We start from the raw sequence: 19,087 nt of genomic DNA, 5'->3' as shown, positions 1-19,087 counted from the left end.
ATACCATGTGTAGCGGCAATTATTGTATATTAATGTCTATGCATTTCATGTTAAAGCACACTGATGCCAACCAATAATAATAATAAAGCATTAAAAGGGTATTTGGACATCCTAATAAATATCCCAATATATGCCCGACTTGCACCAGCGGAAGGATCAAATAATGTCATCATTGGCGCATAACAATAAATTGATGAATGGCAAAACAGACACAAGAAGCAAAGAAGAAGTCTGAAGCCCCTTTTATGTATATGCATCAAGACCCGGACTAGATAGCTTGTTCTCACGTGCAGTTATACCTCATATAGTTCCCTATTACATAGCGATCGGAGAATATGCCTCGTGTGCGGTCGCCTTGGCTACAGCACTGCGTTGCCAGGAAACATGAGGGTTGGGGAAAGAGTGCGAGAAAGCCAGTTGTGCAGGTAACCACAGCAGTACAAGCTTAAGAGATATTACTCAGCTGATATGAAAATGCGAGGGCGATGTCGATGGTACAAATTTACCAGGTGTTGCCCGAGCTGAGCTTTTGATTGCTTAACGTATCATGGGCCTCACCAAGCCAAGGGAGACAAGAACCCATTATACACTCTTCTAAGGAAACCCCATAAAATAAAAAAAATCTTATGTGAAGCATTCGGCCCATTATGCCTGAATGTCTGTAATAAGCTAATTATAATAAAATCCAAGATTCTACTTTTTAAGTGGAAGCAAGATGTATACTATGGATGAACATAAAGTTCGAAATATACAATTACCCCAAAATTAAATAACAGAAATGTTGATTATTGTATTTCTCTGCAGAAGTTATAAAATAAAAATTACTTTCAGCCTAAAAATTGCCTGTTTTCTAAAATGTTTGTTTCACAAGTTTTGTTTAAATTAGGAAAACACCATAATGGTGCCGGCTTACGTTTTACCCCATTCATAATTTATTTGGCCACTGATGACGTCACAAACAATTCCCAAACACGAAAAAATATTTTCATTAACGAGCAGAAAGAGGACAACTTGAGAACCATTTTACTCATATAAAAGCAAATGATTGACATTACATCACAACAACAACCGATAAAACATGCAACGACTTGAGCAAAGTCTCCGCAGTACTGACCATTAATCCCACCTCTAACATCGGTCGCTGGTTACACCGGCGTAGCATGCGGATTGCAACGTGCTCTGGATATTATTCCACAACCAAATGTCAAACCGCACGGTGTGTACCCCGGTTTAGAATAGGTACACCGTATCCCTGCGCATCGTAAGAGGCGACCAAAGGTTGGCGTCAGGAAGGGCATCCGGCCATAAAAAAAAACATTGCCTCAAACAGGGAACCATGATTGTCATGGGGCCCGCAAGGCTAACCCCCGCTCTAGCGGGGAAAAATGGCCTTAAAACGATCATTCATTCATTCATATTCAACCAAATGTCAAACCTCCTTTTTGACAAGCACAGCCGGGTGACCTGTGAACTGCTCTGCATTCAAGATCGGAAATGTATCCAAAATCGTTAACAAGACAAATTCGAACTGCTCTGGTGCAGGCGTCGTTTCAATCTCGAAGAGAAATGGAGGTGTACGCAACCGGTGCAATGCCTCCACGGGCTTAAATTCGCTAATTTCATCAATGGTAAATGCTTAATTGCATCCGCCCCATGCCTCGTGCGAGGATGCATCGTTAGAACCCGAGGGCTACCTGCTCTCCTCTGCAACGCGGAAGGCAATTCCTGGTGGCATTACTTGTGTGAGCAGGTGCGAATGAGTAGCATCGGAGAGGGAGAAAAGAGGGTGGGATCAGCCAAAGATTGCTCGACCATCACGGCCAGATTTTCCAGGCTTTGTGGATTTGGCAAGGAGTAAATAAATGGATCTTACACTGTGGCTGCTGTTAAGAAATCAACAATTTCCATGCTATTTTATAGTGACAAAACAATGAAAAGAAAACAAAGCATATTAGTTGTCGGAATTAACCCAATGCTTATATGCTGCAGAGAACGATTGGAATCGATTCTGCAATGCCCGTGTTCAATTGGCCAACGAATCGTTATTTTGTTGGATCTAAAGAGTGAGACATTCTTTTTTTTTCCCCCATCCTAGCAAATCATTAGACACCCTCTGATGGAGCAAATGCACCTCAGGGATGACTGTGGGAGATATGGTGCAGTAAGGCTCTAATGTTGGAGAATTGAGCAGGGAGGTAACGTGTGCATGGAGGGTTAACGCGCAATGCTCATACGGGTTTTGTGAATGGATCCCGTACAATAACTCGACTCCTCAGTAATCTTCTTCGGATGACACAAGGACAGACAATAGATAACTTGGGGGGAGGTTGAAAGGGGAGGAGGAGAATTAAATTTGATGCAAGAGTCAGAGAACCAGCTATGCAGCTGAAAAGCACAATGGTATAAAGGGTAATAAAACAAATCCATTTCGTCCCATATGGACATACGAACAAAGACGGAATAACAGGATAAGTAAATATGAATGCCATTGAAGACAGAGGATTAAATCAGGAAAAAAGCAAAAACAAAGAAAAGCCAGCAAATTGAAGTGAAAGCCAACAGAGATTTTAATTGTCATGAGATCTCATTCATGAAATATCCCACCGGTCTTTAATCCAATTTCACGAGATGTCACAAGGGCAGGGAGTGTGGAGAGAGTTCAGAGAGAAGGAAAGGAGATAGGAAATAAAGGAGTGGGGGGAAGGAAGGGCCACCAGTGACGAGACAAATAATTTTCCATATTCTAGATGGTGTCTTAGTACCCGTGAGTGAATTAAAAACTCGGATAGAATTTGGCAGAGTGGCAGGAAATAAATCACTGGAAGAAAGAACAATGGAAGGTAATTGTGTTGTGATAAAAGGAGAAAGACAGAGACAGAGACAGAGACAGAGAGAGAGAGAGAGAGAGAGAGAGAGAGTGAGACAGAGAGAGAGAGAGAGTGAGACAGAGAGACAGACAGACAGAGAGAGAGAGAGAGAGAGAGAGAGAGAGAGAGAGAGAGAGAATATTTGGTAATCTCTAAGGATGAGAAGCCAGGTTACATATTGCCTTAAGGTGATGACAAAGAGGTGTTTCAAGCTAAGCAAAGGGGTTTATAGAGAAAGAGGTGGAATGGGCAGGAGAGAAGTACTTAAGGCAGGATGTGGGGAAAAAAAAACACAGGTTGGAAGGAAAATAATCGAGGGGGGAATGCTCGACCCAAACCCTTTGGGCTACACTTGGCTAGCCGTCTGGCCAGGGACCTGAGAAGACACAATTAAGCGTTCCCGAGGGATGTGACCCATCCTCCTTGTAATTCAATATCCTCCACCCATCCTTTCCCTCTGGTATGCGGTTGTGTCGGGTGATATCAATGGTGAAGGTATGTCAAATGCTGTAGACAAGTTGCATTTTTATGGAGATTTTATAAGCTCACAACTCCTATAATTGCACAGATGGGAGAAAAGAGAACACTTTTTTTCCCCCCACCTTACAAACTCCTTTGCACCTTTCCAGTTTGGCCTATCTCCTCCCTTAAAACAAACTCCTCTGCATGCCCCACCCTCTCTTCCCAACCAAACTCATCCTCCTGCCTCACCCCTCCCCCCAACCAAACTCCTCCCCCTGCCCAATCCGTCGCCCCAACCAAACAACCCCCCCTGACCCACCCCTTCCTCCCAAACAAAGTCCTCCCCCTGCCCCACCCCTTCCTCCCAACCCAACTCCTCCCCCTGCCTCCCCCCTCCCCCCAGCCAAACTCCTCCCCCTGCCCCATCCGTCGCCCCAACCAAACAACCCCCCCTGACCCACCCCTTCCTCCCAAACAAACTCCTCCCCCTGCCCCACCCCTTCCTCCCAAACAAACTCCTCCTCCTGCCTCGTAGTTTTATTTTCCTCTCCCACTTGTCATACTTTTCCGAATTTTTATCTTCTCAACCTTGCACCCTTCTCCTCCCCATCAATCAACCCTTCCCATTTCAAGATCTATGTATGATAAATAGATGCTCCCTTAAGAAAGTAAAACAAATGCCCACTCCTTTTTTTTGTTCATAGACTATTCATTACAACCCACCATTAAAAGAGAAAAACATGCCAAATGGCGAAATAAAATACTCCTGTGCCTGTTGTTAGTTAGGGAATCCAAAACAGAGATGAAAACAGAGATGAAAGAAAACTTTTTTTGATTCTTGTGAACAAAAGGTCAAGTGTTGCTGTCCAAAATTGGCGTCAATAATATCCCGAAACATGCTAATTGTAAGCTTCAGTTGATGAATAACCGCACGACAAAACAAATGGAGGGGTGGCGGCCATGAAGGCCGGACCGAACTGATTTTATGGCAGCAATAGTTCTGCAAGTGTAAACATTTTGACGTTGAGAGACATCTGGTGCTTGACCCTCTTAAGCTTGAGAAGCGTCAGAAGAAACCCCTTGGGAATTATAACTCAATTTTGTTGGGTTCCACTTAATGGACATTTCGAACAACAGCACGGAATTGGCAAAGCTCTGGTCGTGTGCGCAATTTGTGATGTATTTAGCCTTTGATGACATTCGCTGTTACTTTAGAAAATAAGTTACTTACTTTGTCAAGATAGAAAACACACCTAATCCCTACAGCCTTCCCAAAAACCTCCTCCCCCCATCCCCATCCCCTCCTCCCCCCATCCCCATCCCCTCCTCCCCCCATTCTACTCCCAATAAGGCCTACACTATTCTTGAAAGGTTTGGTCATGAATCAGTATAGCAGTTAAATAGATTACCCTTCAATCTATAAATTTATTAAAGCTAATAACTTGATTTTTTTTTCATCACTAACCTTCCATCAGGCCTACACTATCCCTACAAAGTTTGGTGGTGATCACTCAAGCTGTTACAAAGTCCCCCTTCCCCCTATTCCATATCCCCCCCTAAAATGAAACATCTGTTCTTTGGCAACCCATGGGGCCAACGTGAATATCCACAACCCCTCTCTCTCTAAAATTACTTCCCCCCTATTTTACTCCCCATCGTGTGTACTAAATTTAGTTGCGATCATGCAAGCCATTACAAAGATCTCCCCCCTCACTCCCAACCACCCCACAAATCACCATCACCCTACCCGCAAATTACACTCCCCGTGGGCCCTCTATTATATCTCTCAATTGTGGTGGCTCTACAATGTTCCGTTCTCAAGATATACAAGATATAAGGGAACGGACAAACAAACAGGAAAATGGAGAGTGACAATATTGTGTTAACTTTGGCTGATGGGAGACCAGTTAACAAACGGGTCCCATGTGGACAAATAAATAAATAAACTAGAACGGCACTCTGTAGAGCGCACACCTCCGCCAGGCTAAACAGTATATATTTTGTATCCCACTGATGAGCCGAATCTGGATCCAGAACTGAACTAAAATCTAATCAGCTTATTCTTGTCGCCTACCCAAGTCACACACCAAGTTTTGTCATAATCCGTCCACAATTTTTTGAGATATCGTGCTATATATTGGTTTTAGCCCCATCACTCAATGGTGAAGAATCACTTTAAAATTCTCTTATCTGGATCTGTATTCAGAATTTCACCAGAAATGAATCAATTCTTCCTTGCAACACACCCAATCTATCCAACAAGTTATGTCCAAATCCGTCGATAACTTTTTGAGGTATCCTGCTATATATCGCTTTGGCCCGATCTCTCAGTGGTGAAGAATCACTTCAAAAATTATAGTATCCGGATACGGATCCGGATCTTCACCGAAATCTAATAATTTCCTCCTTGTCACATATTCAACATCTCCACCAAATTTCGTCAGAATCCGTCCACAACTTTTTGAGATATCCTGTTCACAGACAGACAAACAGAAACAAGAAAGACGTCGTGCAGAGCACAATAGTTGCAAATTCTCTAAAACAGATTTGACCATAAAAATAATTGGTGATTGAATTCAGTGACCTGATATGCAAATCCTTTTCAAATTTCAAGTCATTGAGATGAAAATTGAGGATTTTAGAAACTTCACCGAAGTTGTTGACCATTGGCCTATGTTGACCTTTTGGCCTATGTTGACCTCAACAATAAAAGGTGGTTGAATTCAGTGACATGATATGCAAATCCTCTTGAAATTTCAACTTGATCAGATGAAAATTTAGGATTTAGAAAATTCACCAAAGTTGTTGACCTTTGGCCTACGTTGACCTTTTGGCCTATGTTGACCTCAACAATAAAGGGTGGTTTCGTTCAGTGACATTATATGCAAACCCTGTTCAAATTTCAAGTAAATTGGATGAAAATTGACAACTTCAGAAATTTGAACTATGTTGACCTCAAAAATAATTGGTGGTTGAATTCACTGACCTGATATGCAAATCCTCTACAAATTTCAAGTCAACCGGATGAAAATTGGTGATTTTAGAAATTCGACAAAGTTGTTGACCTTTGGCTTATGTTGACATTTTGACCTCAAAATCAATAGGATTCTTGCTTTTGACCAACTCTACCATTTCATGATGATCGGTTTAAAATTGTGACCTATTATATAGGCAATTGACATACAAACAAACAGACAAACAAACAGCCAAACAGACCAGACCAACCAATCTTTGATTTCAGGAGTAACAAAGAAACAAACAGAGAGGGATGAAAATGTAACCTACGTCCACCTTCGGTGGTGGAGGTAATAAGCACAATCCACTCTGAGTGGCAAGTTTGTGTGTACACTGTATATGTAGATGACTGTAATTACATTAATTGCAAACACTCAAAGACACTGTCAGACTGACAATAAAAAAGACAAATGGACATAGGACAGATGTTGCTCTCATTTACAGCGCAATAAGCGACAACTTTACGTATACGATCACAGTATCAATAAAAACATCAAGATTTTCCCTAGAAACAGCAGTTTTGAACAAACAGCTAACTTTTCAAACATATTTTTTAGATTATCGTGCATTCATTCCTTCAACCGATCAAGAAGAGTACATCTCCACAGAATGAAGGAAATGTAATGAAGGAAATGGAAATGGAAGAAATGGAAATGGAAGAAATGGAAGAGTTTCACGAATTAGACCAGTCTTGGAGACCAATGTCGATTAATTAAAATGATGAAGTAAAACATAAGTTTGTTTTCGTGAAACGCGGGGGTTCACTTCTGTCTGTCTGTATCGGTTCACTTCTGTCTGTCTGTCCGTTCGTCTACAAACGTCGGTTTATCAGCTAGAACAACTTGTAATTTCAATTGAATGTTATATTTTGAACACGAATCGCAAAAGAAACCTGTAGTTTAGGGAGGACATGTGAAAAAAAACATGCGCAGGGAGGAGTGAGATTAATTTTTTTACTCGGTCTGCCTGTCTAGCAATAAAAAAAACGTTTTAAACCATTCCAAACAGGAAAATTACTGTTTTTAAGAACGTCATTAATGACACACACAGGCACAAATAACTAATGTAAAGTGTTAGATAAGATGGTGTATAAGACTCTGAATCAACGGCGATAAATGTCCGAAAAGTTTTTTTAAACAACTTTAAAAGAAATGTAAAAAATTTTTGGATTATATACTTAAAACTGTAGAACACAAATCGCCTTTTTACCGCTTCCAAAAACCTCCTGTTTTTCAGTACTTGGACATGTTAAATAAGGTGGTGTATAAGACTGCATTAATGGCACTACACTTCTCAATTTTTTATACAACCTTTAAAATCAATATTATATTTCAAATGAATGATATACCTGAACAATTAATGAGGTAAGGTGTTATATTAGCCTTTCTCACTTTTTATGTTATTGTTTTTATTGTACTGTATTGAAATTGATCTCTCAATGCTATTCTTCTTAACGGAACGACTGTAGTATGAAAAGACACTTTCAACTTTCAAGCCTCAAATGAAAAAGCTGATTCTTTCGTATGCAACACATGGTTGAGTGGTCGTGCCACTGATGGAGTGACCAGTGTACATTAGGGCAGGAATTTTTAATTTGTTCATGGCGTTGGTGATATCGAACCTACTCTTTACAAAGGACACTTTGGGGTCTTTACTGTCCACCAACTAATGCAGGCAAACGGGACTCCCAGTTTAACGTCCATCGGATGGATGGTGCACACATTGATGAATCACCCTGCCTCTGGAACACTGGGATCACAGTTCATAGTAGGGTCGAGATGCGAACCCAGGGTAGACGGCAATGCAATGAGAAAAGGTCACTGTTATTAAACTTATTTTAAAACGATGTTCACTTTTAATGTTTCGGTTGAGGGCTCTGCAGCCATAGGCCTTACGTTGATAGTTGATCGAGCTTCCAGGCGCAGTCCTCCAACAAAGCGTTTATCGACGACAAGCCTGCTCATGTAGAAGAGGCTCTCGCCCATGAGGCGTTCGCGGTTGATGGACCGTATGGCATACAGTCGGAAGCGCACACCGTAGCTTGCCAGCTCGGAGTCTTCAATGCCCGAGAAGCGGAACGTCTCGTCAAAGGTGAGATCATCTCCGCGCTGCACGCTTGACCGAAAGCGTTGTCGCTTCATGGGGAGCAGCACAAGATGTACCTGTTGCAGGTGTAATGTACAGAAGGAAAGATAAAAAAAATATCAGGGTCAGTGGTTGGATATACAGTCACGTGAAAAAGTAAGTACACCCCATGTAAAGTTTTGACTTTTTCAACATATTTCAACATACAGCTATTTGATCTTCATTTCAACAATATTGATAGATAAAGGTGATATAATACAACAAATATCATGAAACATTTACATTTTGTAGTCCATTGTATAATTTAAATAAACATAAATGCAAATTTCGCATGTGGAAAAAGTAAGTACACCCCATGAAATGTTATTTTTATCTTTTTAACATATGTGGACATATCAATATTTGATCTTCATTTAAACAGTATCTATAGATAAAGGTAATCTAATTGAACAAAAAACAATGAAAAATTGACTTTGCAATAATTTATTCAACAAAAAATTGTTGCACAGCATGCACAATTGCATGCACAGCTCGCTTCAAATCCCCCGACAACATCTCGATGGGATTTAGATCCGGGCTTTGACTTGGCCATTCCAGAACCCTCCATTTCCTTCATTTCAGCCATTCCTTGGTGGATTTACTGGTATGTTTAGGGTCATTGTCATGTTGCAACGTCCACCTTCGGTTGAGCTTCAACTTTCCGACAGATGGCCTCACATTATCCTCAAGCACCCTCTCGTACAATGAAGAATTCATAGTGGATTCTATGATGGTGAGCTTCCCAGGCCCTGATGCAGCAAAGCTGCCCCAAACCATAATATTTCCACCACCATGCTTTACAGTTGGTATCAGGTTCTTGTGGTCAAATGCTGTCTTTGGTTTTCACCCAACATGTCTTCTGCTACTGTGGCCAAATAGCTCTACCTTTGACTCACCTGTCCAGAGCACATTGTTCCAGAAGTGCTGGTCTTTGCCTAGGTGTTCATTGGCAAACTTTAGTCTTGCCCTGATGTTCTTTCTGGACAGCAAAGGTTTCCTCCTGGCACACCTCCCATGTATACACAAAGAATTAAGTTAAGCACCCCCCCCGTTTTTTTACAACCTCGCACATTACAAGTTTGTTGTCGTCAAAACAGTGTAATATACCCATGATATTGCTATATTTTCTGGAGAAGTGATATTATGGTCACATAAAAACATAACAATCATGCCGTTTTCAATATTTTATTCTGAATAATTTAAGGTGAAATTTTTTGGGAATTTTAGGCATATTTTCACCTCAATTTAGGTATGGAGCTATAGGTCCAACACGGACAGTGTGGATGACGTTTATGTTTTCTAACGTACAGTCATTGTTCTGAGAAGACCTCTAGCGATCTTTGCGTCAATAACGTGTGTAGGACCCACGTGATCGGATCACTGACTCAACCAATCACTTTTTTTCACTTTGATCACTCAATTTCATCAATGGATAATTGCTAATGTCATACCAATCATTATTTGATCTCACATACCTTAGAATATATGCCAATGTATACATATACACAAAGAATATATATTAGGGGGTGCTTACCTTAATTCGTTGTGTAGGGGTGCTTAACTTAATTCTTTGTGTATAGATCAAATTTGTGCAGCCTCTTTCTAATGGTAGACTTGTGCACTTTGACATCAACAGTGGCAAGAGCTACCTGTAGGTCCCGTGATGACATTCTGGGGTTCTTTGAGACTTCTTTCAGCATCTTGAGGTCTGCTCTCGGGCTGAACTTGCTGGGGCGGCCTGGCCTGAACAAGTTGGCAGTTGTTTGGAATCTTCTCCACTTGTAGATGATCTTCCGGACAGTCGAATGATTGATTTCAAATTGTTTGGAGATCTTTTTAAATCCCTTCCCAGACTCGTAGGCATCTATAACCTTCTTTCTGAAGGCCTCAGATAGCTCTTTTGATCTCGGCATGGTGACACCGCACACTTCAACAACAAAGAGCAAACCAAACGAAATGTCTGAGGTTTAAATATGACAGGTTCCTCCAAGATCCTCTCTAACGATGTTCTAATCATTTGCACCTGAGCTGGTGCACCTGATTCTAATTTTAGGTATTTGAAGTAGTGATAAATGTAGGGGTGTACTTACTTTTTCCACATGCAAAATTTGCATTTATGTTTATTTAAATTCTACAATGGACTACAAAATGTAAATGTTTCATGATATTTGTTATATTATATTACCTTTATCAATCAATATTGTTGAAATGAAGATCAAATAGCTGTATGTTGAAATATGTTGAAAAAGTCAAAACTTTACATGGGGTGTACTTACTTTTTCACGTGACTATAGACCCAAGCGAGACATGGTTAGGATCTGTAGCTGCCACGTCGAGCTGAAATCTAGTTTAGACCATCCTAGTTCAAAATTGTGTACATTTCCATTTTTACTGTATCACCAAAACTAGAGGTAAATGTATACATAGGTACACAACAACATAGGTGCACCATTGCCCCACCTGCCAGGCGGTAGCTCCAGTGCGCTCTCGCGGAAGAAGGTTCACGACTTTTTCGAGGAGAACTGACACCTTTTGTGTCCTCTTGCAGAAATCCATCTGTACAATGAGAGTGCCACACGAGCTCACAGCGGACGCCGCCTCTTGACCTACCAGGGGCGGCTTAGACAATGAACATTGTGCAGAACCCTCCTGCGGAAATCAAAGGAAAACAAGCATGGTGTTAGAAACCCCACTCATGGATTTGGTGAATCATATTAAATAATGATACAGGGAAATGCTTTCCAGCACAGTACCAATTGCTCGTGTTGCATCAACTGAAATGGATTTTATTGAAACCCTTGAGAGAATTGGCTTCAGCATGGCACTGTAAGTGATATCTATGGGTATCTTTCATTTGTACATCATTGCAGACTTTACATCTGACTTTAAGTCTCCCCTGAAGGTTGGCATGCTGCACGCAGCACTAAGAGGTCATTGATGATGATCGGATCATATTGACTCTGCAATGAGACTTACAGGAGCCAGGCAACTCAGCTTATGAGTGTTTGTGCTACCTTCTGTCTTAACATTCCACCAAATTAATTTATAATACTCTGTATGAATCATCAGATGGAATTAAAAAGTGTCTTCCTTTAACCATCCACAGCAGTGCAATATTGTTCAGAGTTCATACGTTTCATTCCACTATTACATGGCCTCCCAGGAGGAGCAAATCTGACAAACATTCAGACATCACAGATCAGGCTATTCTGGTGAAGGGATGGGATTTTAAACTGCCTGTATTGAACTAGGTGTTGGTGTAGTTGGGAAACACAGAAAACACATCTAATCAATGAATTTGCGAGGTGGCGCAGACCCGAAATGTTTAGAACACAAAGTGGTCTTCAACATAGTTCCAGCTGAAAACCAGTCTGTGATTGAAACATCAGACCTGAGCCACGTGACAATTTCAGTGGTTGGACATCATGCCTTCTGTTTTCTTCATCTGAGATCCAAGATGTTCCATACTCCATCCATACAGTTGAATGTCCATCCGAGGGACGGTACACATTGATGAATCACCCTGCCTATGAAACACCAGGATGACAGTTTATAGCTGGGTCGGGATTCAAATCCAGGCTAGACAGCTTAGAGGTGAGTGTGCAGACCTCCAGACAATCTTGCCAGCCCCATTTTCTTAATAGACCACTGACTGACATTATAAAGCTCATTCTAACCACTGACCGACTGACTTACATTAATGTTCGGTACCTTCCGAGTGATATAAAAAGTGCCGACGGACATCAAAGCCGGTACACTGCGAAAAAAAAATCAAAGAACCGTCGGAAAGCATCCGTAAATGAATATGTACTTTAAAAACCGTAAAAGCATCCGTTAAAAACGGAGGTGTAAAGCATCCATTGGTTGGGCGTTCAGAACAAGAAATGACGTCATGACTGAAAGAACCAATCCGTGTCGCAGTTACTTAGACATGCTTATAAATGCATTTGTTCTCATCTCTTCTTGTCTCTTTGCTGTGAATTGCCTTGAAAAGTTCAGCACAAAAAGCTTCGGTGTTATTGTCATTATGTCGTGTTTGTTTTCTTGTTTGCATCTATATATATATATATATATATATACACACTACATGGTCAAAAGTATGTGGACACCCGACCATCACACCCGTATGTGCTCGACGAACATCTCATTCCAAAATCATGGGCATTAATATGGAGTTGGTCCCACCTTTGCTGCAATAACAGGCTCCACTCTTCTGGGAAGGCTTTCCACTAGATGACTAAATGTTGGAACATTGCTGCGGGGATTTGCTTCCATTCAGCCACAAGAGCATTTGTGAGGTCGGGCACTGATGTTGGGCGATTAGGCCTGGCTTGCAGTCAGCGTTACAATTCATCCCAAAGGTGTTTGATGGGGTTGAGGTCAGGGCTCTGTGCAGGCCAGTCAAGTTCTTCCACACCAATCTCGACAAACCATTTCTGTATGGACTGCGCTTTGTGCATGGGGGCATTGTCATGCTGAAACAGGAAAGGGCCTTCCCAAAACTGTTGCCACAAAGTTGGAAGCACGCAATCATCTAGAATGTCATTGTATGCTGTGGCGTTAAGACTTCCCTTCATTGGAAGGAAGGGGCCTAGCCCGAACCATGAAAAACAACCCCAGATCATTATTCCTCCTCCACCAAACTTTACAGTTGGCACGATGCATTCAGGCAGGTAGCGTTCTCCTGGCATCTGCCAAACCCAGATTTGTCTGTCGGACTGTCTGATGGGGAAGCGTGGTTCATCACTCCAGAGTACGCGTTTCCACTGTTCCAGAGTCCAATGGCGGCAAGCTTTACACCACTCCAGCCGACGCTTGGCGTTGGCCATGGTGAGCTTAGGCTTGTGTGCGGCTGCTCGGCCATGGAAACCCAATTCATGAAGCTCCCGATGAACAGTTGTTGTGCTGACGTTGCTTCCAGAGGCAGTTTGGAACTCGGTGGTTAATGTTGCAACCGAGGGCAGACGATCTTTACGCGCTTCAGCACTCGGCAGTCCTGTTCTGTAAGCTCGTGTGTCCTACCGCTTCACGGCTGAGCTGTTGTTGCTCCTAGACGTTTCCACCTCACAATAACAGCACTTACAGTTGACCGAGGCAGCTCTAGCAGGGCAGAAATTTGACTGAACTGACTTGTTGGAACGGTGGCATCCAATGACGGTGCCACGTCGAAAGTCACTGAGCTCTTCAGTATGGCCCATTCTACTGCCAATGTTTGTCAATGGAGATTGCATGGCTGTGTGCTTGATTGTATACACCTGTCAGCAATGGGTGTGGCTGAAATAGCAGAATCCACTAAGTAGAATGGGTGTCCACATACTTTTGGCCATGTAGTGTATATGTGTGTGTATATAATATAGGGAGAGAACTGCATATATTGTGGTAGTGGTAGTGTGTGTGTGTGTGTGTGTGTGTGTGTGTGTGTGTGTGTGTGTGTGTGTGTGTGTGTGTGTGTGTGTGTGTGTGTCGTTTGTTGTTATCTCCATATGCGGATTTCAGAAGGTGGAACGGAGCCCTCCCAGTCCCAGGTCTCAAAGCATTCACCTTCGTGTGTGTGTGTGTGTGTGTGTGTGTGTGTGTGTGTGTGTGTGTGTGTGTGCATGAATATATGTGTTTGTGTACACCTATATGTGTGTATGTGTTACGGATTCGTCACTTCCGCCTTTGTTATTATATACTTGTAGGATTTTTTGTTTCAGGTAATATTGTTGTTAAGATTTTTGTTGTGTGAAATAGAGATGACTTTAGTGAAAGGTAAAAATAAATGTTTGTGAAGGAAAAAGGAAAATGCGGCAAATAAACCGGAAGATAAGATGTGAGAGAGGAGGAGATAGGAGAGAGAGGAGGAGACGGCCATGAGAGAGATATAGCCGTGAATCGCATCAAGGCGGCGAGCGGACTTTTTTGATATTGGTTGTGAATGAGTTGTGGTTTACTAATTAAGATGAGATCCTCAGCTTTCCATTGATACCTTCCATGCATCATTGCTATCACACATGACAGAGTACATGTTCATTGAAAATGAAAAGTTCAAATCGCATTTTTACAAGTTTGGCTAATCGATGCAAGTCAGGATAATTGGTGCAAAATGAACGTCAGATGTGAACTTTTCTCAGGAATGATTGGCCTTTATGCACCCACACCTTCAACATGCCCACCTCCCCTTTCAACACAAAGCTCACAGCGGCGGAGCATGCCCTGAACTGCTCGTCTCACCACAGCCGGGTCATTGCGCAAAGCATCCACTTCGTGTCGAATACGGCCCTGCAATTCGTCAAGATCACGGGGAGGGGTTACGAACACCTTCTTCTTTAAATGTCCCCAAAGGAAATAATCACATGGTGTGAGGTCAAGTGATCTTGGCGGCCATTCCACTGCATGGTTGAGGGCAATGACTCAGTCTCCAAAGAGTTCCTTCAGTCGATCTCGGACAGCGATAAGACGATGTGCTGGGGCGCCGTCTTGGGCCCACCAGAGATATCTGAAGACACCACGAACCTGTCGCTCAAAGTTCTCCTCCAGCTGCGGTAAAACTTCATCATTGATCATCTGCAGATACCTGTTACCATTGACATTCCTTTGAAAGAAAAATGGTCCGATCACCTGACCACTTCCACAAAGTCCTCACCAAACAGTCCACTTTTGTCGATTCATGTTGGTGTAAAAATTAAATTCCGGGGGTTGTCCTGTCGGTGCATATTCAAGAACATTATGGGTATTGACCTTGCCGTCCATGGCGAAAGCAGCTTCGTCACCGATAACGAGATACCGCAGGAAATTGACATCTGCTTCGCAACGTGCTATCAACCATCCGGCAAGCACCAGCCTCCTGGCAAAATCCCCTGGCGTAAGTTGATGCCGGATGTGAATCCGATATGGATGTTGGTGGAGGTCCAGTCTTGTGATTCGGTTGAATGTTGCCGAAGGAAATCCCGTCCCGTTTCGTCTTGCGCTGGTATCCCTAGGATGCTCCAAAACTTACTGCCTTACTGCTGCAATGTTCATTTCCGATCGCCCAGTGTGCCTCCTACCAGAATTCCCCTTGTTGCGGTTGAGGCTAGTGCCATGCTCTTGGTATTTTCTAACATTCGCCCAGATGGTTTTGGCTGCTGGAGGCTCCCGTTCTGGGAAACGTTCCCTGAACGCATCACGAGTTCGCTGCAAACTTCCAGTTTGGTGAAAGGTTGTAACCACGAAGGTCCACTGTTCAGTCGTAAGTTGAACCATCTTTTCAATGACTCGGACTGTCTCTAAACCCATACACTGTAGGCCCATCTTAAATACCCATCTTAAACAAAGGATGGCGCAACCGGCGATTACCAGACCAGCTTAACAATTTTACATAATCAACTTGGCAGTCGACAAGTAATGTGTCCATTTCAAACTGTCTTGCACCGATTAGCCAAACTTGTAAAAATGTGATTTGAACTTGTCATTTTCAATGAAAATGTATTCGGTCATGTGTGTCAGCCATGATGCATGAAAGGCATCAATGGAAAGCTGAGGATCTCCTCATAATTGGTAAACCACATGTAAATTGTCAAACTAAATAACCTTTGCATATTAACCCCTTGAATTCGGATTACCTTTTTTTTGATACGCACTGCATAAAAGAAAGTTTTTGTTTGTTTGTTTGTCTGCACACGCTAATCTCCTGAATGGTGAAAGATAGGAGGAAACATCTGAAACAAAAAATGTCGGGACGGACCCCAGGAAGGTTATAGGCTAGGTGGCGAGGCCCGGTCGAGGCCACTCCGGCTGGGCTGGGCCCATTTCGCAATTAAAAGCTGAGCTGAAATATAGTAGTCAATCTTCTACGGCCGTGGGTAAAAGCTGAATTATAGTAGTAAATTCATTCAAGAAGAACTAAAAATGTCGGGACGGGCCCGGAAAGGTTATAGGCTAGATGACAAGGCTGGTGGATGCCGCCTCGGCCGGGCTGGGCCCATTTCGCAATTAAAAGCTGAGCTGAATTATAGTAGTCAATCTTCTACGGCCGCGAGTTATAGTAGTAAAAGCTGAATTATAGTAGTAAATTCATTCAAAAAGAACCCGGGCAACGCCGGGTGCTTTCGGCCAGTAATAAATAAAACTTACCATATCGACATCGTGTGGATTGCCATTGGTTCCTATATCGGCTCAATTCCCGTATCGACCTCTCACCTCGTAACTCCTCGTCCGCCGCCGTGCCGATACCTGCCTGTTCTCGTCGTTCTGCACGACTTCAACCTTCACCCCACGTGGGGATTTGTGCACAGACTTTGGAGAATGTTACATTCCACTCACGTTTGGCGTATCGTGAGTTTATTGCTTCGAGAGCATTGGGGAATGATGGTACCATCATATGTATTGTTCATCTGATGTTAGTGATATTTTCATTGTACTTTCTTTAAGAGTGTTATTATTGTGTATGTCAGAGTTCTTAATACAATTACTTGTTTTGTTCTGCACAATTGCATTGGTGTGGTTTTACCATTGTTACGGCCTGAAGCACACCAAGCCAAGCCTTCAATCACACCGGCTTTATTTATGGGTTATCACACTCAAAATCTATTCCTACACATAAAACAAAGACGGGAGAAGAGAGGGAAAAACCAGAGTAGGCCAGCACGAGAGGGTAGGAGTAGGCAGGTCCAAGAGTAGGCCCCAATGCCGGCCCAGCAGTAGGCCCCAATGCAGGCCCAGCAGTAGGCCCCAGTGCAGGCCCAGCAGTAGGCCCCAGTGAAGATCCAGCGGTAGCAAGAGTTTAATCCAAGTCAACCGTCAGGTACAGAGGTGGCCACAGGGGTTGATCCGGCACAAGTCAACCTTCAGGTACCGAGGTGGCCGCAGGGGTTGATCCGGCACAAATCAACCTTCAGGTACTGAGGTGGCCGCAGGGGTTGATCCGGCACAAGTCAATCTTCAGGTAAAGAGGTGGCCGCAGGGGTTGATCCGACACAACCTTCAGGTGGAGATATTTCCACTGACAACTCTACAAGCACATGAAAAGGCACTCCACCATGAGGCCTCTTCCAAAATGGCCACTCTCTCCTCTGAATCACCTTCCTGGCCCCTCCCCTGCCCCACAGTCAATCATAGGTTTTATACCAGTGGACCAAACCACTTGGTCGAACTAAAAGGGGGGGGTGGGAGGGGGGAAGGAGGAAAGAAAGGTCACAGACCGTAACACCATGGTTTATTAGAACACTCAAAATAATAAATCTTTCTGCCGTTTTCTCGCTCGAGATTCTGAGGGGCACCGTAACCGGAGTTTGGGGAGGTAACACGTAACCGTATATGTGTGTGCATGCGTGATTTTGCTGTTGAATGAATGAATGAATGATCGATTTAAGGCCATTTTCCCCGCTAGAGCGGGGGTTAGCCTTGCGGGCCCCATGACAATCATGGTTCCCTGTTTGAGGCAATGTTTTTGACGTTGTTGTTGTTGACGGCTATCTCCACATATGGGTGGGCTTGAAGAAATGGACTGGAGACCGACCAGGTCTCAAAGTATCCACCTCTGAAAGTCAATGTGCATGTATTGTAATGATAATGTGTGTGTGTATGTGTGTATGTGTGTATGTGTGTGTGTGTGTATAATTGCATAACATGTCATAATACGTGTGCATATAATACACAGTACAACATGTAAAGTATAATGTGTGTATATAATATGCAGCATGTGTCAAGTTGTGGCTTAGCGGTTAGGGTGCCGGCTTGGGATCCTAGAATCCTGGGTTCGAATCCGGTCGATGGCTGAATTAACGCCAGGGGGGTTGATTCAGCATGTCATCCTTCGGAGGTCGGCAAATTGAGTACCAGCTTGCTGGGATGAATGATCACGGTGTGTACCCCGATTCAGAATAGGCACACTGTATCCCTGTGCATCGTAAGAGCGTGACCAAGGGTTGGCATCTGGAAGGGCATCCGGCCATAAAAACATTGCCTCAAACAGGGGAACCATGATTGTCATGGGGCCCGCAAGGCTAACCCCCGCTCTAGCGGGGAAAATGGCCTTAAAACGATCATTCATTCATTTATTGTCAAGTTGTGCTCCGAAGGACAAATGTGACGCAGTCAATGTTTTTTGACTATATATATATGTATATATATGTATATATATATATATATATATATATATATATATATATATATATATATATATATATATATATATATATATATATATGTATATATATATATATATATGTATATATATATATATATATGTATATATGTATATATATATGTATATATATATATATATATTATATATATATATATATATATATATATATATATATATATATATATATTGTTACGCAACCGTGATTAACACCACAGTTACGGATGGCCGATTTGCGAGACTTTAACTCCCGAGGCGAAAACTCAATGGCGGATTCAAGCTCAACACAAAGTTAAACGCGCGGAATGGCGGACACAGCAAAGCTCCGCCCGCCGCCTTATCTACTAAAATCAAACACCCAGGAAAACTGCGTTCAGATATATACAGAAAATAATATAAGGATTTATTATTTATAAGTAAAGACAGTGAAAAAGCCCGCGCCGGTAATACTAATAAATCGAATAAGCCTAAATTGGGATCCCAGACACAACAGATATCAAACACGATACGAGGG

General features: G+C 42.6%; 1 protein-coding gene across 4 annotated transcripts in view; it reads right to left on the bottom strand.

Moving 5' to 3' along the window:
- The window catches only part of LOC137426721 (synaptotagmin-14), a 291,083-nt gene that overhangs the window by 29,904 nt on the left and 242,092 nt on the right, over positions 1-19,087 (bottom strand). For all 4 annotated transcript variants that reach the window (XM_068115533.2, XM_078779095.1, XM_068115531.2 and 1 more), the window contains 2 exons: positions 10,929-11,117; positions 8,240-8,506 (listed from right to left, as the gene is read on the bottom strand). In XM_068115533.2, coding sequence (XP_067971634.2) covers positions 8,240-8,506; positions 10,929-11,117 — 456 coding nt within the window. The remainder of the gene's footprint in view (positions 1-8,239; positions 8,507-10,928; positions 11,118-19,087) is intronic.

Source organism: Myxine glutinosa, chromosome 5 (genome assembly GCF_964187855.1).
Source record: "Myxine glutinosa chromosome 5, kmMyxGlut1.1, whole genome shotgun sequence".
In the NCBI taxonomy this organism is placed as follows: domain Eukaryota; kingdom Metazoa; phylum Chordata; class Myxini; order Myxiniformes; family Myxinidae; genus Myxine; species Myxine glutinosa.
The sequence above is the reverse complement of the archived record's forward strand: the minus strand, read 5'-3'. Positions and strand labels throughout refer to the sequence as shown.